This window comes from Halichoerus grypus, chromosome 10 (assembly GCF_964656455.1).
Source record: "Halichoerus grypus chromosome 10, mHalGry1.hap1.1, whole genome shotgun sequence".
Taxonomy (NCBI): Eukaryota; Metazoa; Chordata; class Mammalia; order Carnivora; family Phocidae; genus Halichoerus; species Halichoerus grypus.
The window spans coordinates 134,153,065-134,170,995 of NC_135721.1; the positions used below are offsets into that span (position 1 = coordinate 134,153,065).

Consider the following 17,931-nt stretch of genomic DNA (forward strand, 5'->3'; position numbering starts at 1 on the left):
TTCACATTATTTTACAATAATAATAGGAGAAACACTGGTCGTGAGCATTTAGAGATGTATAAAGCAACCATGCTCACTTCAAGCAGACAATGCTAAGAGTCTGAAGATCTTTGACATCATTATTTTTGCTCAAATAAACTTATATGCACATTTATTGGATTTGCCTCCTTTTCAAAATTGTAACTCAATGATCTCATACACATCTCCTGGGCCACTTGCCGTTTCTCACCTCAGGACACATCACACTCCTCATGGCCGTCCCTTGGCCCTGGGCACACAAATCAAGTCATTTCTTAATTGCTGCAAAAGACGCCAGCGTCAGCCTCACTGGTGAGCGTTTGGAGCGTCTCCAGGCACTTGGCACCATAAAGAGCTGTCGTGAACGTCCGCACACACGGCTCATTATGTTCTGGGGGTTTCGTCTTTGCGGGATGGAGGCACAAAAGTGGGGTTGCTGGGCAGAGTCATGGGCGCACCTACTGTGGATCAGAATCCCCCGAGCTCCCCGTCGCAGGACCAGATGTGACCGGTGTCTATCATTCTTCCCATGGCAAACCGACCCCGCACACCCACCGAAGGGTGGCCCAGTGGGACACCATGTGGGCACATTGATGGGATTTGACCATGGGTGGGGTTGGCCTCATTACGTAGCCCAGGTTTGGGGACCCCCGGGCAGGGGGTCCGCAGATCCTTTCCGGACGTGATGGGAGCTCTGAAGTTCCCCCCAGAGCACACGTGTGTGCTCACACGCACATTTTGCAGACAATTTCGGGGGCTCGGGCAGAGAAGCCCGCCTGCGAGCCCCCGCCACCGAGGCTTGCTCTTGAGTTTCCGACGTGGCGCAGACTGCAGCGTCTCTGACATTTCCAGCGAACACAAACAGCGGCGTTTGTCTAAATGCTAATGGGTTTCTGTGCCCTCTGCTGGATGCTCGCGTCGTGAGCCCGGCCCTGCGGAGGCAGAGCAGAGCGCCTGGAATTTTCCTCTCATCTTAGAGCTTTTTTTTTTTTTTTTCCCTCCTGCGCAACTGGCCCTGCAGTTTTCAATTCGGAACGACTTTCTGGAAGTTGCTGAAGAAGCCCTGTACTTAATACCAAAATCAGCAAGTTTCAGGGAAATTATTTATCTCCCACTTTGGGAATTATTAGTTCTGGATGGAGACTCTTATTGTATAAGGTTTGCTGAAAATTTATGAGGCTATCTGGAAACCGGGAGCGTATTGATTCCCGGTGAGTAAACATTTTAAGCAAATTAAGTGGTGCTAGTAATAATAATAATAATGGGCACTATTTTTCAAGTGTCTGCTCTGTGCCAGGCATTTAATCCCTCCAGTGATGACAGGGGCAGGTTTTATTACCCGAATGTTACAGTCGAAGACACTGAGAGATGCAATTGCTTGGCCCCACGCCACACAGCCAATGGAGGAGGAAAGTTCTCAACCCCACCTGCTGATGGCCAGCCCCGTAGGGCCACAGCGGCAAGGCTTCGGGCCCCAAGCGCTCTGCCTCATCCGTCCTCCTGTCTCCAAAACATGAGCAGGTTAGAATGGAGACAACAAGGACTCTGACGGATGGAGAAGCTGAGGCCCTTGGCCCTTGACAGTTTGCCCCCAAGGTCACACACTCACTAGGAGTGGAGAGAGGAATAGAATCCAGGCCCACAAATACCCCGAGAACAAGACACTGTTTTTCAATCCCAGCACAGTCCTCTCGCCTGCAGAAGCCTGCTCTATGTTAAAGGGGAGACTGGTGAGGGTGGGGAAGGGGTCGAAGGTACACTGGCACCAAGCAGACTTTCTCCTTGTCGGAATCAGGACTCAGAGCAATCTGCACAGGGACTAATGCCCCCAGTCTGTGTCTCAGTGTCATTTGAAGCAGTCTCAGGGCCACCGAGAAAGTCCCCCAAGTTGCCACCAGGGGGAATGCCCTTCCTTCTAGCTCTCTGGGAAGCTCTGGTTGGTGAATTGGACTCGGGTGAGGAAAGCACCGGGGTCCGAGATGCAGGGAGACTCAGTGGCAAGGGAGAGACGCAGGGGGTAGTCTGAAGTCCAGAGGGGCAGCCAAGGTGCCCACATCCAGGTTCTGGAAGATGCTGGAGACCAGGCCAATAGACTGGATGCAGAGGAAAATTCCGCATCTCTGTCCAGCTGCCTCTGAGACCACGGCGGCGGCAGGGGGTCCCAGGGGCTGGATGGCTAGGAGGCTGGGTGAGCCGAGCCAGGCCTGGCCAAGATGTTCACGTTGCCCTCTGGACCCCACAGTGTGTATGACCTCTTTCTGATTTGCACTGCCTTGCCTTCTAGAAAAGATTTGAGGCAACTTCCAATTAAACATGTGTACAAGAAAGAACAACTTGTTATAACTCACTCAGGTCGAGGGCAAGGGCGAGGGGAGGGTATTTGCCCCAGCTGAGCATCCTGGCAAGCAAGGTGAATGGGAACAGGTGGGGGGCACAGCTCTCATTATCTGCTTGTAATGAGCAGTCCCCCACCCCCCAAGGGCTGTTTTCCAGGCTGACCCAGGGAGAACAGAGCTGGGTATTATACCCAGAAGACTAGCCAGAGCCCCCTTCCAAGAGGCAGCCCCCCCATCCTGCACCCACCTGGGCGATCACGGACCACAGTGATTCACACTGAAGACCATCCCCAGAGCCTTGGGCCTAAAAGGATTTCAGGGTCCCACAAAAATGCTTGAATTGACCCCACAAAAAATTTTTCTGTTGGCTCCACCAAAAAAAAAAAAAAATGCTTAATGAAATATCTATGACATGTAATGTGATTGTGACCGATTGCAAATCAACTCTTCTTTGGCTATGGACATATTTTATTCAGTATGTGATGCAAGCTTGTTTGAATATAATAGATAGTATGGTAAGACTGTCTCTAACGAAGAGCCCTCAGGACCTGTAGGAGCGTGCACGTGACCCTGTCACAGACTGAGCCAAATGTCAGCCACGGAGTTTAGAACTTGCCCCTTTTCTGGCCGAGTGTTTAATTGAATTAGGGGCATATGAAGATACGGTGTTTGCCTGCAAAGTTTTGGGGACAAGTGTCAGGCAGTTGGCTCTGGTAACAACAGACAACAGAGCAAAGCTTCTGGCAAACACATGACTTTGAGTAATGCCACTTGTTAAGTTAAAAGGGTGCCCGAGTCGCCCCATCAACACACCTCATTAGCTAAATGAATTGACCCAATGGATGGGGTTATTTAATGTCTGTCTACTGACTTTGGAGAATGTCTGCCAAAAACAAGATCTCAGTTTCGACACAGTTGATGCTGAGCTCTATTTTTTTTTTCTGACTATTATTTGTCAGACGGATTGCTGCGCGGGGTACGGCCACGTCCACCAAGTGTAAAGCTGCATCATCAACACGGATCTTCCTTGTTATGACAGCAGGAAATGCGGCCAATTAATTTAAAAGCCGAATCCAGTTATCGGGATGTGTGTCGGAAAGAAGGGCAGCCGGGATACGGGGCTGCTTTCCATCACTTTGAAAACAGAACTTCCACGGTTGAGAGACCATTGTCACAGAGACGGGACCCAGAAGTCGTGCCAGAATATAGGGCTTTAGAGGAATATACATAACTGTGGGGTGGGAGTGTGGACGATACCTATCACCCAGCAAGACCCTGGCCGCTCGAGCCTGTGGCTTCTGAGCCGCGAATGTTCCAGGTGCCCTGAGTTGCTTCTGCCCCTTTCCTCACCGAACTGGGGTAGAGTTTGGCAATAGGAGGCCGTCCCATAGGTGTGCTTCAGATCTGCTACTCCTTCCGTACCACGCCACCATGTTTAAAAAAAATTCAAGTCAACACTCAAAAGGCAGAATGTATCCTATCAAAAGGCTCTGGAAAAATCTAGCCGCCCTTGGCTCGTGTTTCTGCTGGAGCTGATTCATGACGCGCTCTCCAGACAGGGCTGTGCATGTCAGCTTCCCCTCTGGCTCCCAATCCCAGCTCAGGCACACGGCAGGCCGGGCCCCTTGTGAGCTACAGAGCCTGGAACTAAGCATAGGAAGGATGATGGCGTTGCCATCAGGGGACCTAGCGGGGAAGGAGAACACCGGAGAGAGGAGGGGTGCGGGGGAGAGGTGTGCTTGGACCCCTGGGGATAGGACCAGAGGACAGAGGTGCCAGTTCTGATTCTCTCGTCTACAAGCTCATCGTCATCCTTTACATGGTCTCCCCCAAATCCATGGCAACTTATCACCTTTCCCCAAGACTAATAAAGGCACCCTGGTAGAGGACGTGACCAGAGAACCAAGCTCTCTCTGCTTCACTTGTCCCCCACCCCCCAAGCCCCGATTCCAGCAGCAGACCCCTCAGAGATGGCTCAGGAAAACTTCGGGAACATCACTAGCTGCGACAGCATGCAGCACGCAGTTCCCGGGCTTCACAAACTGAAATTTGCAGCCCACCTTGCACACGACTCCCCGACATTTGCCAGTCCTTGTTCTGGGCAATAGCAACAGTGCTGTCCTCATCATTGCTATTACTTCTATTATGCTGATGCATTAGACGGTCTCCAGACGCGAGACGAGAGAAGGTAATTGGCTCTCATCACCCCAAGCAGCGTTATTGGATACAATGTACAAATAGCTTAAAATTAACGGCTGGCATCAGAGGCCCGCTCAGTCCATAATGGATTACGGAATGAACACAAACTCACCTACTTCCATCAACACCCTCCCCAAGTCATTTGCAAACAGGACCCATAATTGAGTATCTGATTCAGATTAATTGCCATGCTTTCTTGGCTTCCTGCTCCCCGGGGGCCACTCCGAATTTGAACTCTGAAAAGTGACCCAAGTCTGCTTCGAGGTGCAAACGTTCCCAGGGGGAGTCAAACTTGGCTCTTCTTGGAGCCAAACCTGGACTTCGCCCTGCGAAAAACCTTGTTCGTGATCAAGTTCTTTGGGTCCTTTGTCCCCGACTTTGCCATCCAATAGAAGAGGAACATCCTCCGTTCACTGTGCCTGTGGTTCAGGCGCCGGGCGATGGACATGGGGCTCTCCCCCCTGTCATCTCTTTCGCTGATGGAGGCACCGTACTTGAGCAGGTGGCTTATACAATCCAGACGGCCCATGGCTGCAGCCACGTGCAGGGCTGTCCTGCCCATGGGGGTTCTGCTGAGACTGTCGGCTCCTGTAAAATAAGATGACTAACTGAGCGAGGCTCACCCTCCCGGCCGGGAGCCTCACCTCCAGGATCACGTTCAAGAAGGGAAGCTCGGGAGGGGTGAGGCCGTAAAAAGAATGCTTGGGAGAATTAATTACTGCCCCTGACCCCAGCACCAAGCATAAGGGAGGAGGCGTCACTGCACTGTCCCAGCACCCGGCTCTGCCTTGCCTCCAGTCTGCCCACGGCACGCTCCTGCTCAAACCCCATTTCTGGCATCCACTACCCTTGGGTCATTTCCTAGGTCGTTACTGCTCTATCTCACCCTGCCACCTTCCCCACACAACGCTCTTCCTCGCCTCCCTCCACGCTCCAAGTTTACCAGGCTTCTATCTTTATGCCTTAAATAGCCCCTGCTCCTGCATCCCGCCCCAGGCCTTTTGCACATGCTGTTCCCTTTGCTAACAGCACTGTTACCCATTTCTGCCCCCCACCCCCGCCACCCCTGGCTAACTCCATCCTTCTTTATCCTCCATACACTTCCTCAGGAAAGGCTTCCTTAGCCCCCCTCCCCAGGAATCCCGCCCCCCCCGCATATGCTCAGTAGACATTCTGCATCTTCAGAACATGCCACGCACGACTGACCATGGAATTAATTATTTGTAATAATTTGCTGACTTCCCTTCATAAACTCCACGAAGGCAGAAAACACACTTGTTTTGATCACTGCTGTTTTCATCCCCGGCACGTAGCGCGATGCCTAGAAAAGACAGGCGCTCGGGAAATGACAGACGACGGGCAGCCTGACTCATGGACAGATTTCACTTCGATTGAATTCCTCACTGCCTCCCGCAGATGGATGGGCTAATGACAGGTGTCCAATATGGACTTGTTGAATTGAATCAAATTCTGGGTAACAAATATCATGACACAGAAAACAAGGCAATTCAATTACAAGCAGCTGACATTTCTGTAGCCAGTTTTTATGAGCTATGGCTGGTCGGTGAGGTAACGTTTTAAATAGGTTCTCCTAACGCCCAGCCTCCGCCTCGGCACGGCTTTCCAGCGGCTGTGTGCAAAGGACAGAAAACTTTGCAAAGCTGGCTGTAATGTTTTAACTGGGGCTTTCAAATACATCACAGTTCCATCAGAGTGAAAATGACTTTTTATGAGCTTAAAGGACTGCTGGTCTGTGAACAGCCCATATTTCATCCCACAACAGGCGGCATGCCGAAAGCAGTGGAGGAAGAAGCAGAATAGTCAGGAAAACCTCTACCCAACACGCGAGCGCCAGGCATCCCGCCCCGGCCCCGGGGATGCTTGCACCTTGCCTGGTGGAGGTGGGAAAAGAGGCAAAGAGACGCAGAGAGAGGCCGGGGTCAAGACCGCGGGCAGGAAAGGTTTGGATTGGAAGGCAAGCTGATAGGGGAGACCCTCGGATGAGGCCCCCTTCTGGGCCTCAAACCCCTGACCAAACAGTCCGTCACATGTTCTTCCTGTTCCTGAGGAAGCCGGCGGCCTGGGCAGTCTGCGGCCATTGTCTATTGTTCTGGAATGGTCGACACCTCAATCTGAGGGCCTCTTTTCCCAAAAATATCCTACGTCCAGGGAAGATAAAGTGTGCTCCAGCAGATCTCATGCAAGCCCTCACATTCAGAGACAATGCAGGCCAAGGCTTCTATCAACAGAGAGAGAGGGGGCAACTTGTCCTTGAAGGCGGGGGAGAGACGGGGATGGAGAGGAGATGAAAAGAGGGTTTGGGGCAAGGGTCTCTTGAGGGAAATAATTCAAAGTCATGGAGAAAGGAGACTGGCCGGCCTGCCACACACACACACACACACACACACACACCCCAAGAGAGCGATGGTGGCTTGGGGCTAGAGCCCCCAGACCGTGGCAGAAACCCAACTTCAGGTGGGGCAGAAATAACACAGGGAGCTTAGGAACATCTCCAGCAGTGTTGTAAGAGGCCAGGAAGCTCTTTTGGCTATTCCTGTGAATTAGTGTCCAAAAATTCCATCTCCCACGACAGAAAGAATCTTCTTGAGACCCGGCCAAGAGAGGGGACAACAGCCTTTACTCAGCATGTCCTAAGACCCCTACAGAGAGCCAGTGGCCCACGGGGACCATGATTGATGGTTGACACAACTTGGGTCCAGGACGCCATTGTTGAAGGGCCCAGGAAGACAAGCCACTCTGTCCTCCCTACCCACAGAAGACCCCACCTTGTGAACATACTCATCCGTCTCTCAGAATTACCGTGTTCTAGAAGGTACCGCACAGCATCCGAGTGGCCTCTGTGAGAGGTAATGTACAAGGCCACGAACGCTCTCTGAGCGATCCAGTCCTTCCACTGCTTGTGTTCCAAATGCTGCGAATTTGCAGTTTGGTAGAGCGAGTCTTCATCAACACCGAGGCAGGAGAGCTAGGCGGGATAAAGGGGGTCCACACAGTGAGTCTGAGTTATTTCCAAAGTGCAGGTACACCTGGCTGGTAGGTGCCTGGACCCTCCTGAGGGGAGGTTTGCTCGAAGGCCCAGTTAAGGCTCGTGATGGGAACAGAGAGGGGCAAACCCTAACTGAGAAGCTGGAACACACCCAGGGGAGGACATTGTTGACCACGCGCTATACATGTCCAGGAAATACGCATTTACCATCAGGCAGGCTCAGGAGGCAGGAAATTCTTCCTGTCGGTGTTTTGAAGAGAGAAAATAGCTTTTCTGGGTGTCCAGAGGAAGGTGGTTGCGGCCATTAAGGAAGACACCAGACGACACGAAGTGGCCTCCCCAGAGGGGAATGCACTTCTCTGGAGACTTGATGTATTCTGGCCTTCCGATCTATTTTCGGGCCCATTGTCTCCGTTAACTTTTGGAACACTCTGAACTCCACTCACGGATGAAAAATAGCCCCATAATATAATCATCTCGTGGTGAAGTGAGGCCCTGAGCACGAGAGGAAGGCTGCGGGCTCCAGCAGAGAGGAACTCCATCCCAGATGCGGGGCATCCGGTGTGGGGGCAGCAGTGGTGGGAGGCAGAGCCCCAGAGTGTGGGAGACAGGAGGGAATCCCCGGGTTCAGAGCAAGAGCCAGAAAACCCAGGCAGGACCGAGTCCCCGGTGGCAGAGGGGAGGCAGGGGAAGGCCAGGAGCAGAGGACCCCAGGGAAGGACCTGGAGGGGATGCTCAACAGCTGGGACATGCCCCACCCCTCCTTCTAAGGCTCCCGCGCACAGGCAGGGTTTGCCTCCCTAGAGACCACCCACCTCTCCCGGATCTGATCCCCGCAAGCCGCCTGCAGCCAGCCTTTCCTGGCTGGAAGTAAACCCTCTCCTCACACGCTCATAGCCTTTCATCCAAATGTACTTTGTAGAAGAACATACACTCACCCCCCTCCGCGCCACCCCCACCCCCACCCCCATCTTCTCTGTTGGGTATAGATGTTCTGGTTTCCTGGTTTCCTCCTCCCTTCTCCCCGCTGCCCACCCCAGAGCTCAGCTGAGAGCCAAGCACAAGGCCTGGAAAAGAGTAGGCACCTGCTGAGTATCGAGTGGTGTGTGCTCTCTCCACCTTAGGGGAGGGACAGACCCCCATTAGGATTTTTGACCTATCACATGCTCTAGATTGTGCACTTCCCAGTTCCCCGGAGCCCTTCACCCACTGTTAAATCAGGTTTTCAACTTTACAAAATATACATGTGAATAGAAAATGCACCACCCTGGTTCCTTTTTCTTTGGGGTGTGCGTGTGGGGGTGGGTTATAAGTGAATACCATGAGATAGCAAACCCAAGAGTGAGTGGAAACTCTCAATATAGTATTTGATCATTATGACATGAGTCCAAGTTCTGTTTTTTCCTACTCTGAAACTTTTACTCAAATATTCACATGAAAGACTGAATCCCCCCCCCCACACACACACACAAGACACAGTTTACGGTTGCTTCATGAAGTATAATATCCATTTAGAGAAGCATGAAAGCACCTTACTGGGATCCCCTTCCACAGCCGCCAAAACCAGTTCCGTCCATCCATCATAATGCCAGATACATAATGAAATAATTCCACCAGGAACAACATCATGGAACTTCAACGTAGTATCATCCATCAAAACTCCTACAGGGAATAATTTTTTCTTTAAAAAAAAAGGGGGTATTAAAGATAAACTATTACGCTGGTTATCTTAAGAGATGATCTGACCTTGGGTATCACAAAGATCATTTGAAAACCTTGAGCACTAATCTCATTTGATGACTCCATATGAGTCTGTTTGTGGTCATTAATGCTTTTTAGAAAATTTATTTGGCTCGGCTCAAACAGAAGCCAGCCCCCGCCCCCCCCCCCCGCCAAAAAAAAGGCAACAATTTCTAAAATTCTGTAATTATAACTTGTTCTATTGCACAAAAAAATACATGAGGCAGTAAAGTCATTTTATGAGGCGAACTCTATAAATAGGACTCCTCGAAGTAACTGTACATTACAGACGCAGCACAATGGACCTCCGTGCGTCATACACGAAACTAAAATACTTATCTCTGGTTAGTGTTGTCAACAGTTGGCTAAGGATGTAACAATGGCAAAACTTTGTTGCATCTTTCAAATGCTACTCTACAGCAGGGTTTTTTTTTTTTTTTCAAACTTGGCACTATTGACATTTTAGACTGGATTATTCTCTGTGGTGGGGGCCGCCCTGGGCACTGTAGGGTGGTAGCAGCGTCCCTGGCCTCCACCCAGCAGATGCCAGTAGCACCCTCACCTAGTTGTGACCATCCAAAAGGTCTCCAGATGTTGCCACATGGCCCCTGGGGGACAAAATTGCCCCAGTTGAGCATTTATGGTAATGTAAATATTGTCACGTTGCCATTCACCATGATGTGGACTTGGGGCCTTAGAACTCCTTTATGTCATCACCCAGAACAACCCTCCACTCGTATGAGACAATGGGGTGAGTGGATCTACTCACACTTCATACGTTCAGACCCTTTGGGAAAGCCTGCCAGGATGATAGAATATAGAAGAGGACTCTAGAGCATTTTAAGCGAAGTTGTCTTTAGTTTACCTTTTTAAATAAACACACGTTTCCTTACATAGCCACCTATAATCTTGCTTAAGAATAACATCATAATTTCTTTTCTCTACAAGTGATGCCGCAAGTGTAAAGTCTTGACTTGGCCAGGTCAGGTTAGCCATTATTCCAAGTGGAATTCATGAGTTGTTTGGATTCACGACCGAGGGATTACTAAGTGCCTGTCCCAAGCACCTACACTCTTTAATCCTCATGACGAGCCAGGTTTGTCATTTCCGTTTGCTGGTGAGCAAACTGGGGCTCCCATGCCTAGGAAATAGTAAAACCAGGACTCCAACCAGACCTGCCTTCCCCCCCAGTGCCATGCATGTGTCGCTCTAGGCTCCGTTGGCCCCCTTTGGTGGTTATGAGAAACTTCAGATGGTGGGTGTGAACAGGGAATAGCGATTAGCAAATTTGTTAATTAGGGTCTTATTTGTGGTTCTAACACAGAGGATAATCAGTAGTCTTCAGTAAGACAACTTGACTTCCTAATAACTTTGAAAAAAATCGAGTAAAGCTGTGTTTCCCTAAGAAAGACAAGAGTGCAATTCACACATGCTGAACAGCTCTCTTCGAGAAATCAGAGCATTCTCTCTTTATAGGCAGGCAGCAACTGCCTTGAGCTTACACAAATACTAATTATCACCAGCTCAATTATTAGAGTTGACAACAAAAGTGTAAGATCGCCCCTTGTCCATGAATTTTGCTCACCCCTTTTAGATTTGTGTCTCTCAAGGTTTTCACGCACACGTTATCTCATGTGATCCTCCCTGGCCACCTTTAGGTGGGTAAAGAGGCATCAGCGGGTTATTTATGGGCAGGAACCCACATTTACTTTTCTCAACGTAGTAGTACCTTCTTTCCTTTTTTGTTTGCTGTCAACAGGAGGGGTTGCAACGGCAGGAGAGGTCAAGCTTCTCCCAGTTGCTAAGTGCTCGCTGAGCGAGAGGATTGTGACATCGTACAAGTCACTAGGTGTCTTCCATTGCCTCGTAGCTCTCTTGAATTTATGGCTCAGCACAGCTCATCAGGGAAAATAAACTAACAGAAGGGGTGCCAGACATTTGTAGTTCAGGATACATAATTTTCGAATTACTTGTTTTGGAATGCTTACTGTCCTTCAGCAGCTCAATCGTTAATGTGTTAAATAGAGACTGGGTTTGAGATACAAACTTCTTTCCAAATAAAGTCTCAAAAATGCCCCCGAGCATCTTCCAGACATTATAGCAAAATAAGGATGTCACAGAAGGTGCTTAACTTGCATCAAAGAGAGCAAAGGCAGGTATTCTGGCCCAAGTCCTCCCTGTCTAGAGGGGGACCTGGCCCTGAGAATTCTAGAGCCGAAAGGCTCTGCGTTGCAGCTTAGGAAGCTGAGCCCCGGAAGGGCAGTGTCTGGGGGGACGGAGACTGTGGAGACAGGCTGCTCTCAGATCTCTGCCTGTCTCCATCGCTTCCCGGCCCTGCAGTACAACGGCAGTGTCTCTGCAACATCGCTGTTCACATCCTCTGTGCTGCAGCCCACAGAGTTTTTTATATGTCCGTTTTCTTGAAGTATTTTTGCGTTGATTTCAACCGGGTGGGGAGATGATGGAGCCCAGGGGCTTTGATCCTGTTCTCACATCCTAAATATTATAGGGATCGGGACTAGGACAGCCAGGTCCCTCAGGCTGAGGGATGGACATTGATGGACAGAGATGGGGCTCTAGAGTCCTCGCCCTCCACTGGGTGCCACCCACATGGGATCTGTCTGGATAGGGGGCTTTGGGGTCCTGATTTAGCCACAGTGAGCTTTGGGTGCTGGGCTCTGATTCCGATTGGGCTAGTTTTGAGCTCCTGACGTGGACAAGAACACTGCTTGAGATTCGGGGTTCTGATACAAACTGGGTTAGTGCCAGTATTTGGGGTTCAAATGTGGGTAGGGTTTGCCTTGAGATTTGGGGTCCTGACAAGGGCAGAGTTTGCTCTGGATGTGGGGTTCTGATGAACGCAAGGTTTGCTTTCTGTTTGGGGATCCTGGTATGGGAAGGGTCTATTCGGGGATGTGGAGTCCTTGAATGGGCAGGACTTGTTTTGGGATTTGGGGTTCTAATGTAGTCCTAGGTACTGCAGCCACTGAGTGTAAGGAATCGGATAGGTCAGCCCTTGGGAATTGGGGGGTTTGGTGGCGACAGGTTCTGCTCTGAGATTTGGAGTCCTGCGATGGGCAAGATTTGGTCTAGAGCTTGGGGTTCTGGTGTGGATAAGGCTGGCTGAGGGATTTGGGGTGTAATACAAGTAGAGCTTGCTTCGAGTTTTGAGGTCCTCATGTAGGCAAGGCTTGCTTTGAACTCTGGCTTCCTTACATGGGTATGGTTGGCTTAAACATGGTTTCCATGAGATTTAGGGTTCAGATATGGGCATGTTTGGTGTGAGTTTTGGGGTCCTATTATGGGCAAAGTTTGTCTCATGCTTTGGAGACCTTATGAGGATATTTTGCTTGGGATTGGTGTTCTGGCGTGGTCATGGTGAGCTTGGGAACTGGCTTCCAGATGTGGGAAGAGTTCATTTTGGGTTCTGGCATCCTCACTTAGAGATGGCCAATGGATTGGGGTTTCGATGCATAAGTGGCTAGTTAGAGACTGGGGGCTCAGAAATGGGTTTGTCTGCTCTGGGATTTAGGGTCATGATCTGGGTAGAATCTGCTTTGGGATTCAGGTTTCTGTTGCAAGCAGGGGTAGCTTGGGGGATTTATTTGGGGTTCAAACATGGGCATGGTTGGCATAGAGATACGGGGTCCTGGGGTGGGCAGTTTGTTTCAGGCATTAGGTGTCCTTCGGTGGACATGGTTGCTAGAGGATTCAGGGTTCTGAGGGTCACATGGTTAGCCTGGGGATCTGGGGTTCAGTCTTGGCCAAGTTTGTTCTTGGTTTGGGGGTCTCGAAGTGGGCAGAATTTGTTCTGAGCTTCGGCATCCTTGTATGGACATGGCTGCCGGAGGATCTGGGGTTCTGGGGTAGTCTTGGTTACCCTGGAGATTTGGGGTTTAGTCCTAGGTAGATTTGCCCTGGGTTTGGGGGTCCTGAAGTGGGCATGGTTTGTTCTGAGCTTTAGCATCCTTGTGTAGACACAGTAGCCAGAGAATTTGGGGTTCTGAGGTAGTTGTAATTACCCTGGAGATTTGGGGTTCAGTCTTGGGCACAGTTTGCTTCAGGCTTTGGCATCCTTGTGTGGATATGGCTGGCTGGAGGACTGGGGGGGTTATGAGTCCAACATGGGTTTTTGGAAGTTTACTTTAAGTTTGGGGTCCTGACATGGGAAGGTTTGCCCTAGATTGTAGGGTCCCACTGAGGACAGGCTTTGTTTCAGGCTTCTGGTCTTATGTGGACCCTGTTGGCTTTGGGATTTGGGTCTCTGATAAATACAAGGGCAGCTTGAGGGTCTGAGAGGTTTTGCTGAGGCAGCAGCGCCTTTGTTGAGATTTGGGGTCCTGACATGGACAGGATCTGCTCAGGGTTGGCAGGTCTGACTAGACAGCTTGCTTTGGGACCAGAGTCCTGACACAGGCAGGATTTGTGGATTAGGGTCTTGCTGTGGACAGGGTGTGCCTTGAGATTTGAGGTCTAATGTGAACCTGGTTTGTCGGGATTGGGAAGTTCCTTTCGTGGCCTGGGCTGGCTTTTCCATCTGGGGCTTCCAGGGGGTGGGGTGGGGTTTGTTCTGACACCTGGGGGTTGGGGGGGTCCTCACGCGGGCAGGGAGGGGTTCCTTCGAGGACTGCAGGGTCAGAAGGGGACCCGGCGCCCCAGTGGAGGCCATACACGTGGGAGGGAAGGGGGTGGGCAGGGGTCACCTTGGTCCAGGTACTGGAGCCGCTGCAGGTGCAAGGGGATGCCGACTGTGAGGTCCAGCTCCTCCTTGAGCTCCCGCACCGTCATGTCGCTGCGGCAGTCTGTCACTTGGAACATCTCCCCGGTCTCCTCCAGCAGCACCCGCATGGCGAAGGCTTCTGGGGAGGCGTCCGGGGCCAAGTCGAGCGCCGGACTCGCGGCCTCCGGGGACCCGACGCCGCTCGGGCCGGGGGCGCGGGCCGGGGGCTGCACGGGGAGGGGCCGCGGGCCGGCTGAGCCCGCCCCCCGCCCCCACCGCCGGCCCGCCGCGGGGTCAGAGCCCAGGGCGCCCCCCGGCGGCGCCCCCCGCCGCGCTCCGCCACCGCCCGCCGTGCCCGCCGCCCGCCGCATGGCCGCCCGCCGCAGGGCCCCCCGCCGCACGGCCCCCCCCGCAGCACGGCCCCCCCGCGTCACCACGTCCCCCCGCCCCGCGCCCGGCAGAGCCCCGCGGACGGCCCCGGGAGCCTCCAAGCTGCTCTCCGGGTCACTAACTGTAACCTGGCAGCCCTGAGGACCCCTCCAGGCCCCCGCCGTTTGCAATACAGTCTTTGCAAAATTCAGGGCCTCCGGCCTGGAGTGAATCGCCCTACACCCTCCCGGCATGCCTCGTCCGGGGTTGTCAGGTGCGGTCTGCGGCCGTGCTTAACGATCCTATTTCTGGCACCGGTGAAAAGCCCCACGGAGCTGGGCCCGGCGCTCAGGCCGCTCCGGAAGCGGGAGCCGGGCCTTCGTGAGGGTCTGCAGAGCCCCATGAAAACCCATCAGTTCTGAAAACGCTCTCGAATTCTCCGAGGGAGAAAGGTGCTGATGAAAACACTCAGCAAGGGGGAAACGTCCACTTGGCGCGAGGCTGAGCCGGCTCCATTGTTAAGATGCCTTTCAAGGGAGCTCCATCTGTGAGAAACCCATCTCGTGCTTTTCCATTAATTCACCCAAGAGGAGGCAGAGTGTTCAAGTACACAGGAAGCTTACGTGTGATGATCAAATCACAAACACTCAGCACCCCACACCTAGGAACAATTAATACACAAAGAGCTGTAGTGATGGGGGAAGGAGCACGAGAGAAAGGAAGGCGAGGAGGGGGGCAGAACCACATCAGAAAAATCTCAGTTGTTACAAAAGAAGAATAAAATGTGAGCCTTAAACATACTTTTTGCAGAGAAATTAGTCTTAAAACAAAAACAAAAACAAAACTTTGCACCGGAAAGGCATTCATATTAAGTTATAGACCATTTTTAGTGTATAAGCTGAACTTTTTAAGGTTGGATTTTTTTACCAGAGTCTCTACAAGCACATTTGTTTCAGCATGCAAATTCTACACATCGCAACACAGACTGAGGTTTTTTTTTCTCCTTAATGGAAAGTGAAGCTCTGCACAGAATACAAAATTCCAGGTGAATAATTCTACTTGCCGCCAGGTCAACAGATTTTAACAATACGACAATCGCAATTTCTAGACAATAAAAAAATTAAAAATTGTTTGTTACTGAAGCAAAACAATGTCTCCATCTATTTACTTTAGGCAAGTATTGAACACAAAATGGACTGATTGATTTTTGTTTCTCTTAATACGTAGCCGCCACAATTTATTAGCTCACACTCTGCGGGAGTTGCCCAAATGCTACCCTGGGTTACAATTTGAAATTCTCACACATGTACCTTATTTTCTTTGGCACAGTATAGATTCCTTCCTTTCTTTTTAAAGAATCAGCTCAGTGGAATTTGGGGGAGGGGGACAACATCCTGTATACCAGGAAATTCAATATATAGCTCCAGAAATTTTATTTTTAAAAAAGGGAGAAAGAAAAGACAAGACAGACAAGAAAAAGATCCAAGGAAAGAATGGCAATAGCAACATGCCCTTTGCGGCCAGCTCTTGAACCCCAAATGGGCCACTCCTTCCTTCCTTTATGCCTGCTTTCAAGAAGATTAAAAATAGAAGCAAGAAAAATAACATGAGCCTACATGTTATACAGAATTTAATGAAACGTTTATAGAATCTCAAATTATTCACAAAAACCCTGTTTAAGTTCTAGAGCATCTTAGTCTAAATTTTAAAAGCATGAAATCTAAATTCGGTGTACTTAAGTCAAATTGAAGAGTGTCATAATTTAACCCCCAAACTCCTGACAAGTATATGGACTGATCAGAACTGTGGGTTCCTAGTCTCTGTTAAAGATTCTAAAGCATTAGCTATAAAGTCACTATCCGTGCATCTCAATGATCAATTTCCCTCCTGCATTCTTAAACGTAGGATAATAAATCCATGTAAGAATGAAAAATCTTTCTACTTTCTGCCTCTGTCAAAGGCCAGTACAGCTTTATGGATACAGTCACCGCAAGAAGGGGAGGGACAAGTGCCTGAGGAAAAGTTCCAAGTACAGTTTATACAAAAGTACAACATTAGAAAGACTGCCATAAATCATTCTTTAGTAGATTTCCTTAACTATCACATTTTTCAAAAGTAAACAAATTGGGCTATATTTGCAGCAATTCAAAGTGGAGCATAAATTTAAATGATGTATTTGTTCTGTTCACTGATAGGAGGCTAATATTACGTTAATATATTTTCTTCCTGTCAGGAGTTATTTACATATGTACATTATTTCAGTTAAAAATAAAATGCAATACCATAAACTATATTTTACAGGAAAGCATGAGGGAAGCCAAATATGCAAGTCTCTTAAAGACTTAAAAGCTCCTAATAAACTACTTTATTTTGGGAGGAAGGGGGCTTTAAATAGCATAGTCAGTCTGTCATGGAGAAGGCGATCTGACGCTATGGAGACCCCGTGCCCAGCTCGCCACCGGGCCTACCACCTTGTCGCGGGCGTCCCTCAGCAGGCAGGGGCGCCGAGGGTGGTGCCCGTCCCAGGTGCAGTCCCTGGGGCTGCGGATGGGAAAGGGTCATGTGAGTGCCCGGCCTCAAAGTTTCAGAAATCTTTCCTCCCTCGGCAGGTGTGGCACAGTCAGACCCCTGACAAGCGGGGGTGAGCGGTCTGCGGGATCCCGGGGCGGCTAATTCCGTTCCTCCAGCACAGGCCTGTCTGCAGTGCTCCGCCGCTTTGGCTCCAGGGCGGCAAAAAAGGACACATCTGGGTCCCGGTCTGACTGCAGAGCCAGGACGGTCTCTTCAACGACTTGAAGATGAGGGTTACCGGCATTTCTCAAGTACGCTAAAGAGAGAAAACGGGAGTTTGGCTCACATGCACCTTGAACTGGGCTCCGAAACAGACTCGAGTGCTGGGGGATTTTTAAACCACACCTCAGGACAATAAATCACTTCACAGAGTAACCACATACGTAAGGCCTTCGCAATGATAACATGACTGCTTTCGTCAAGGAGTAACTTCCTCAATTTCGAAGATGGACTCCCAAGAACGGCTATGCGTATTTTTTAAATTATAGTTTAAAAACTTTGCATGTCACCTTTCCTTCCCTCCACTACCAAAGAACGGCCAGTGTGTGGCTGGCAGGGAGGGGAACAGGCGGCTGGCGGGGCGGGGCGGGGCTGGGGGCGCGGCAGGAAGACAGGCACTTGCCGGGACCGGCTGGAAGGGGTCGGCTCCGCACGTGGGGCAGGTGCGAGCTTGCCGTCCAAGGGACGCAATGCTGCGTCACGTCCTATTCAGGACGTAGTAATAGGCTGCAAACCTCACCGTCATGAAGGCTTACGTTGGCTGCCTTTCATAATGTCTGTGTCATAACTCAACGTTTACAAAAGTTTCCCCCATTTCTAGAAGACTGTGAAGTTCTGCATTTTACCATGAAGCTCCTTAAATGTAAAAACTAAACCACCATTTTAAAAATAACAAAATATTCTGCATAAAAGTTAATACATCAATTTATATAATGTCTGAAGTATGCGATCAGACAAGTTTCTAAAGAGGA

At 50.4% G+C, this 17,931-nt stretch overlaps 2 protein-coding genes across 2 annotated transcripts in view; both read right to left on the reverse strand.

Moving 5' to 3' along the window:
* Positions 1–4,839: 4,839 nt before the first annotated feature.
* ANKRD60 (ankyrin repeat domain 60) lies at positions 4,840–14,391 on the reverse strand. The gene is made up of 4 exons (XM_036094457.2): positions 14,004–14,391; positions 9,092–9,222; positions 7,374–7,539; positions 4,840–5,141 (listed from the first exon to the last, which is right to left on the reverse strand). Exons 1-4 carry the CDS (start codon positions 14,389–14,391, stop codon positions 4,840–4,842), a joined length of 987 nt encoding a protein of 328 aa, XP_035950350.2.
* An 866-nt stretch (positions 14,392–15,257) lies between these two features.
* The window catches only part of LOC118537057 (serine/threonine-protein phosphatase 4 regulatory subunit 1-like), a 79,714-nt gene continuing 77,040 nt past the window's right edge, over positions 15,258–17,931 (reverse strand). The window contains exon 20 of the mRNA XM_036094394.2: positions 15,258–17,216. Coding sequence (XP_035950287.1) covers positions 17,059–17,216 — 158 coding nt within the window. The 3' untranslated portion in view covers positions 15,258–17,058. The remainder of the gene's footprint in view (positions 17,217–17,931) is intronic.

Excerpts from the sequence above, each read along its gene's own strand:
- ANKRD60 (XM_036094457.2), bottom strand. The coding sequence starts at position 14,391 with ATGCGGCGGGCGGCGGGCACGGCGGGCGGTGGCGGAGCGCGGCGGGGG. Across the intron at positions 9,223-14,003 it reads GCTCCAGTACCTGGACCAAG|GAGTTTTGATGGATGATACT; the intron begins GTGACCCCTGCC and ends TATTCCCTGTAG. Across the intron at positions 5,142-7,373 it reads GCGGTACCTTCTAGAACACG|GAGCCGACAGTCTCAGCAGA; the intron begins GTAATTCTGAGA and ends CTTATTTTACAG.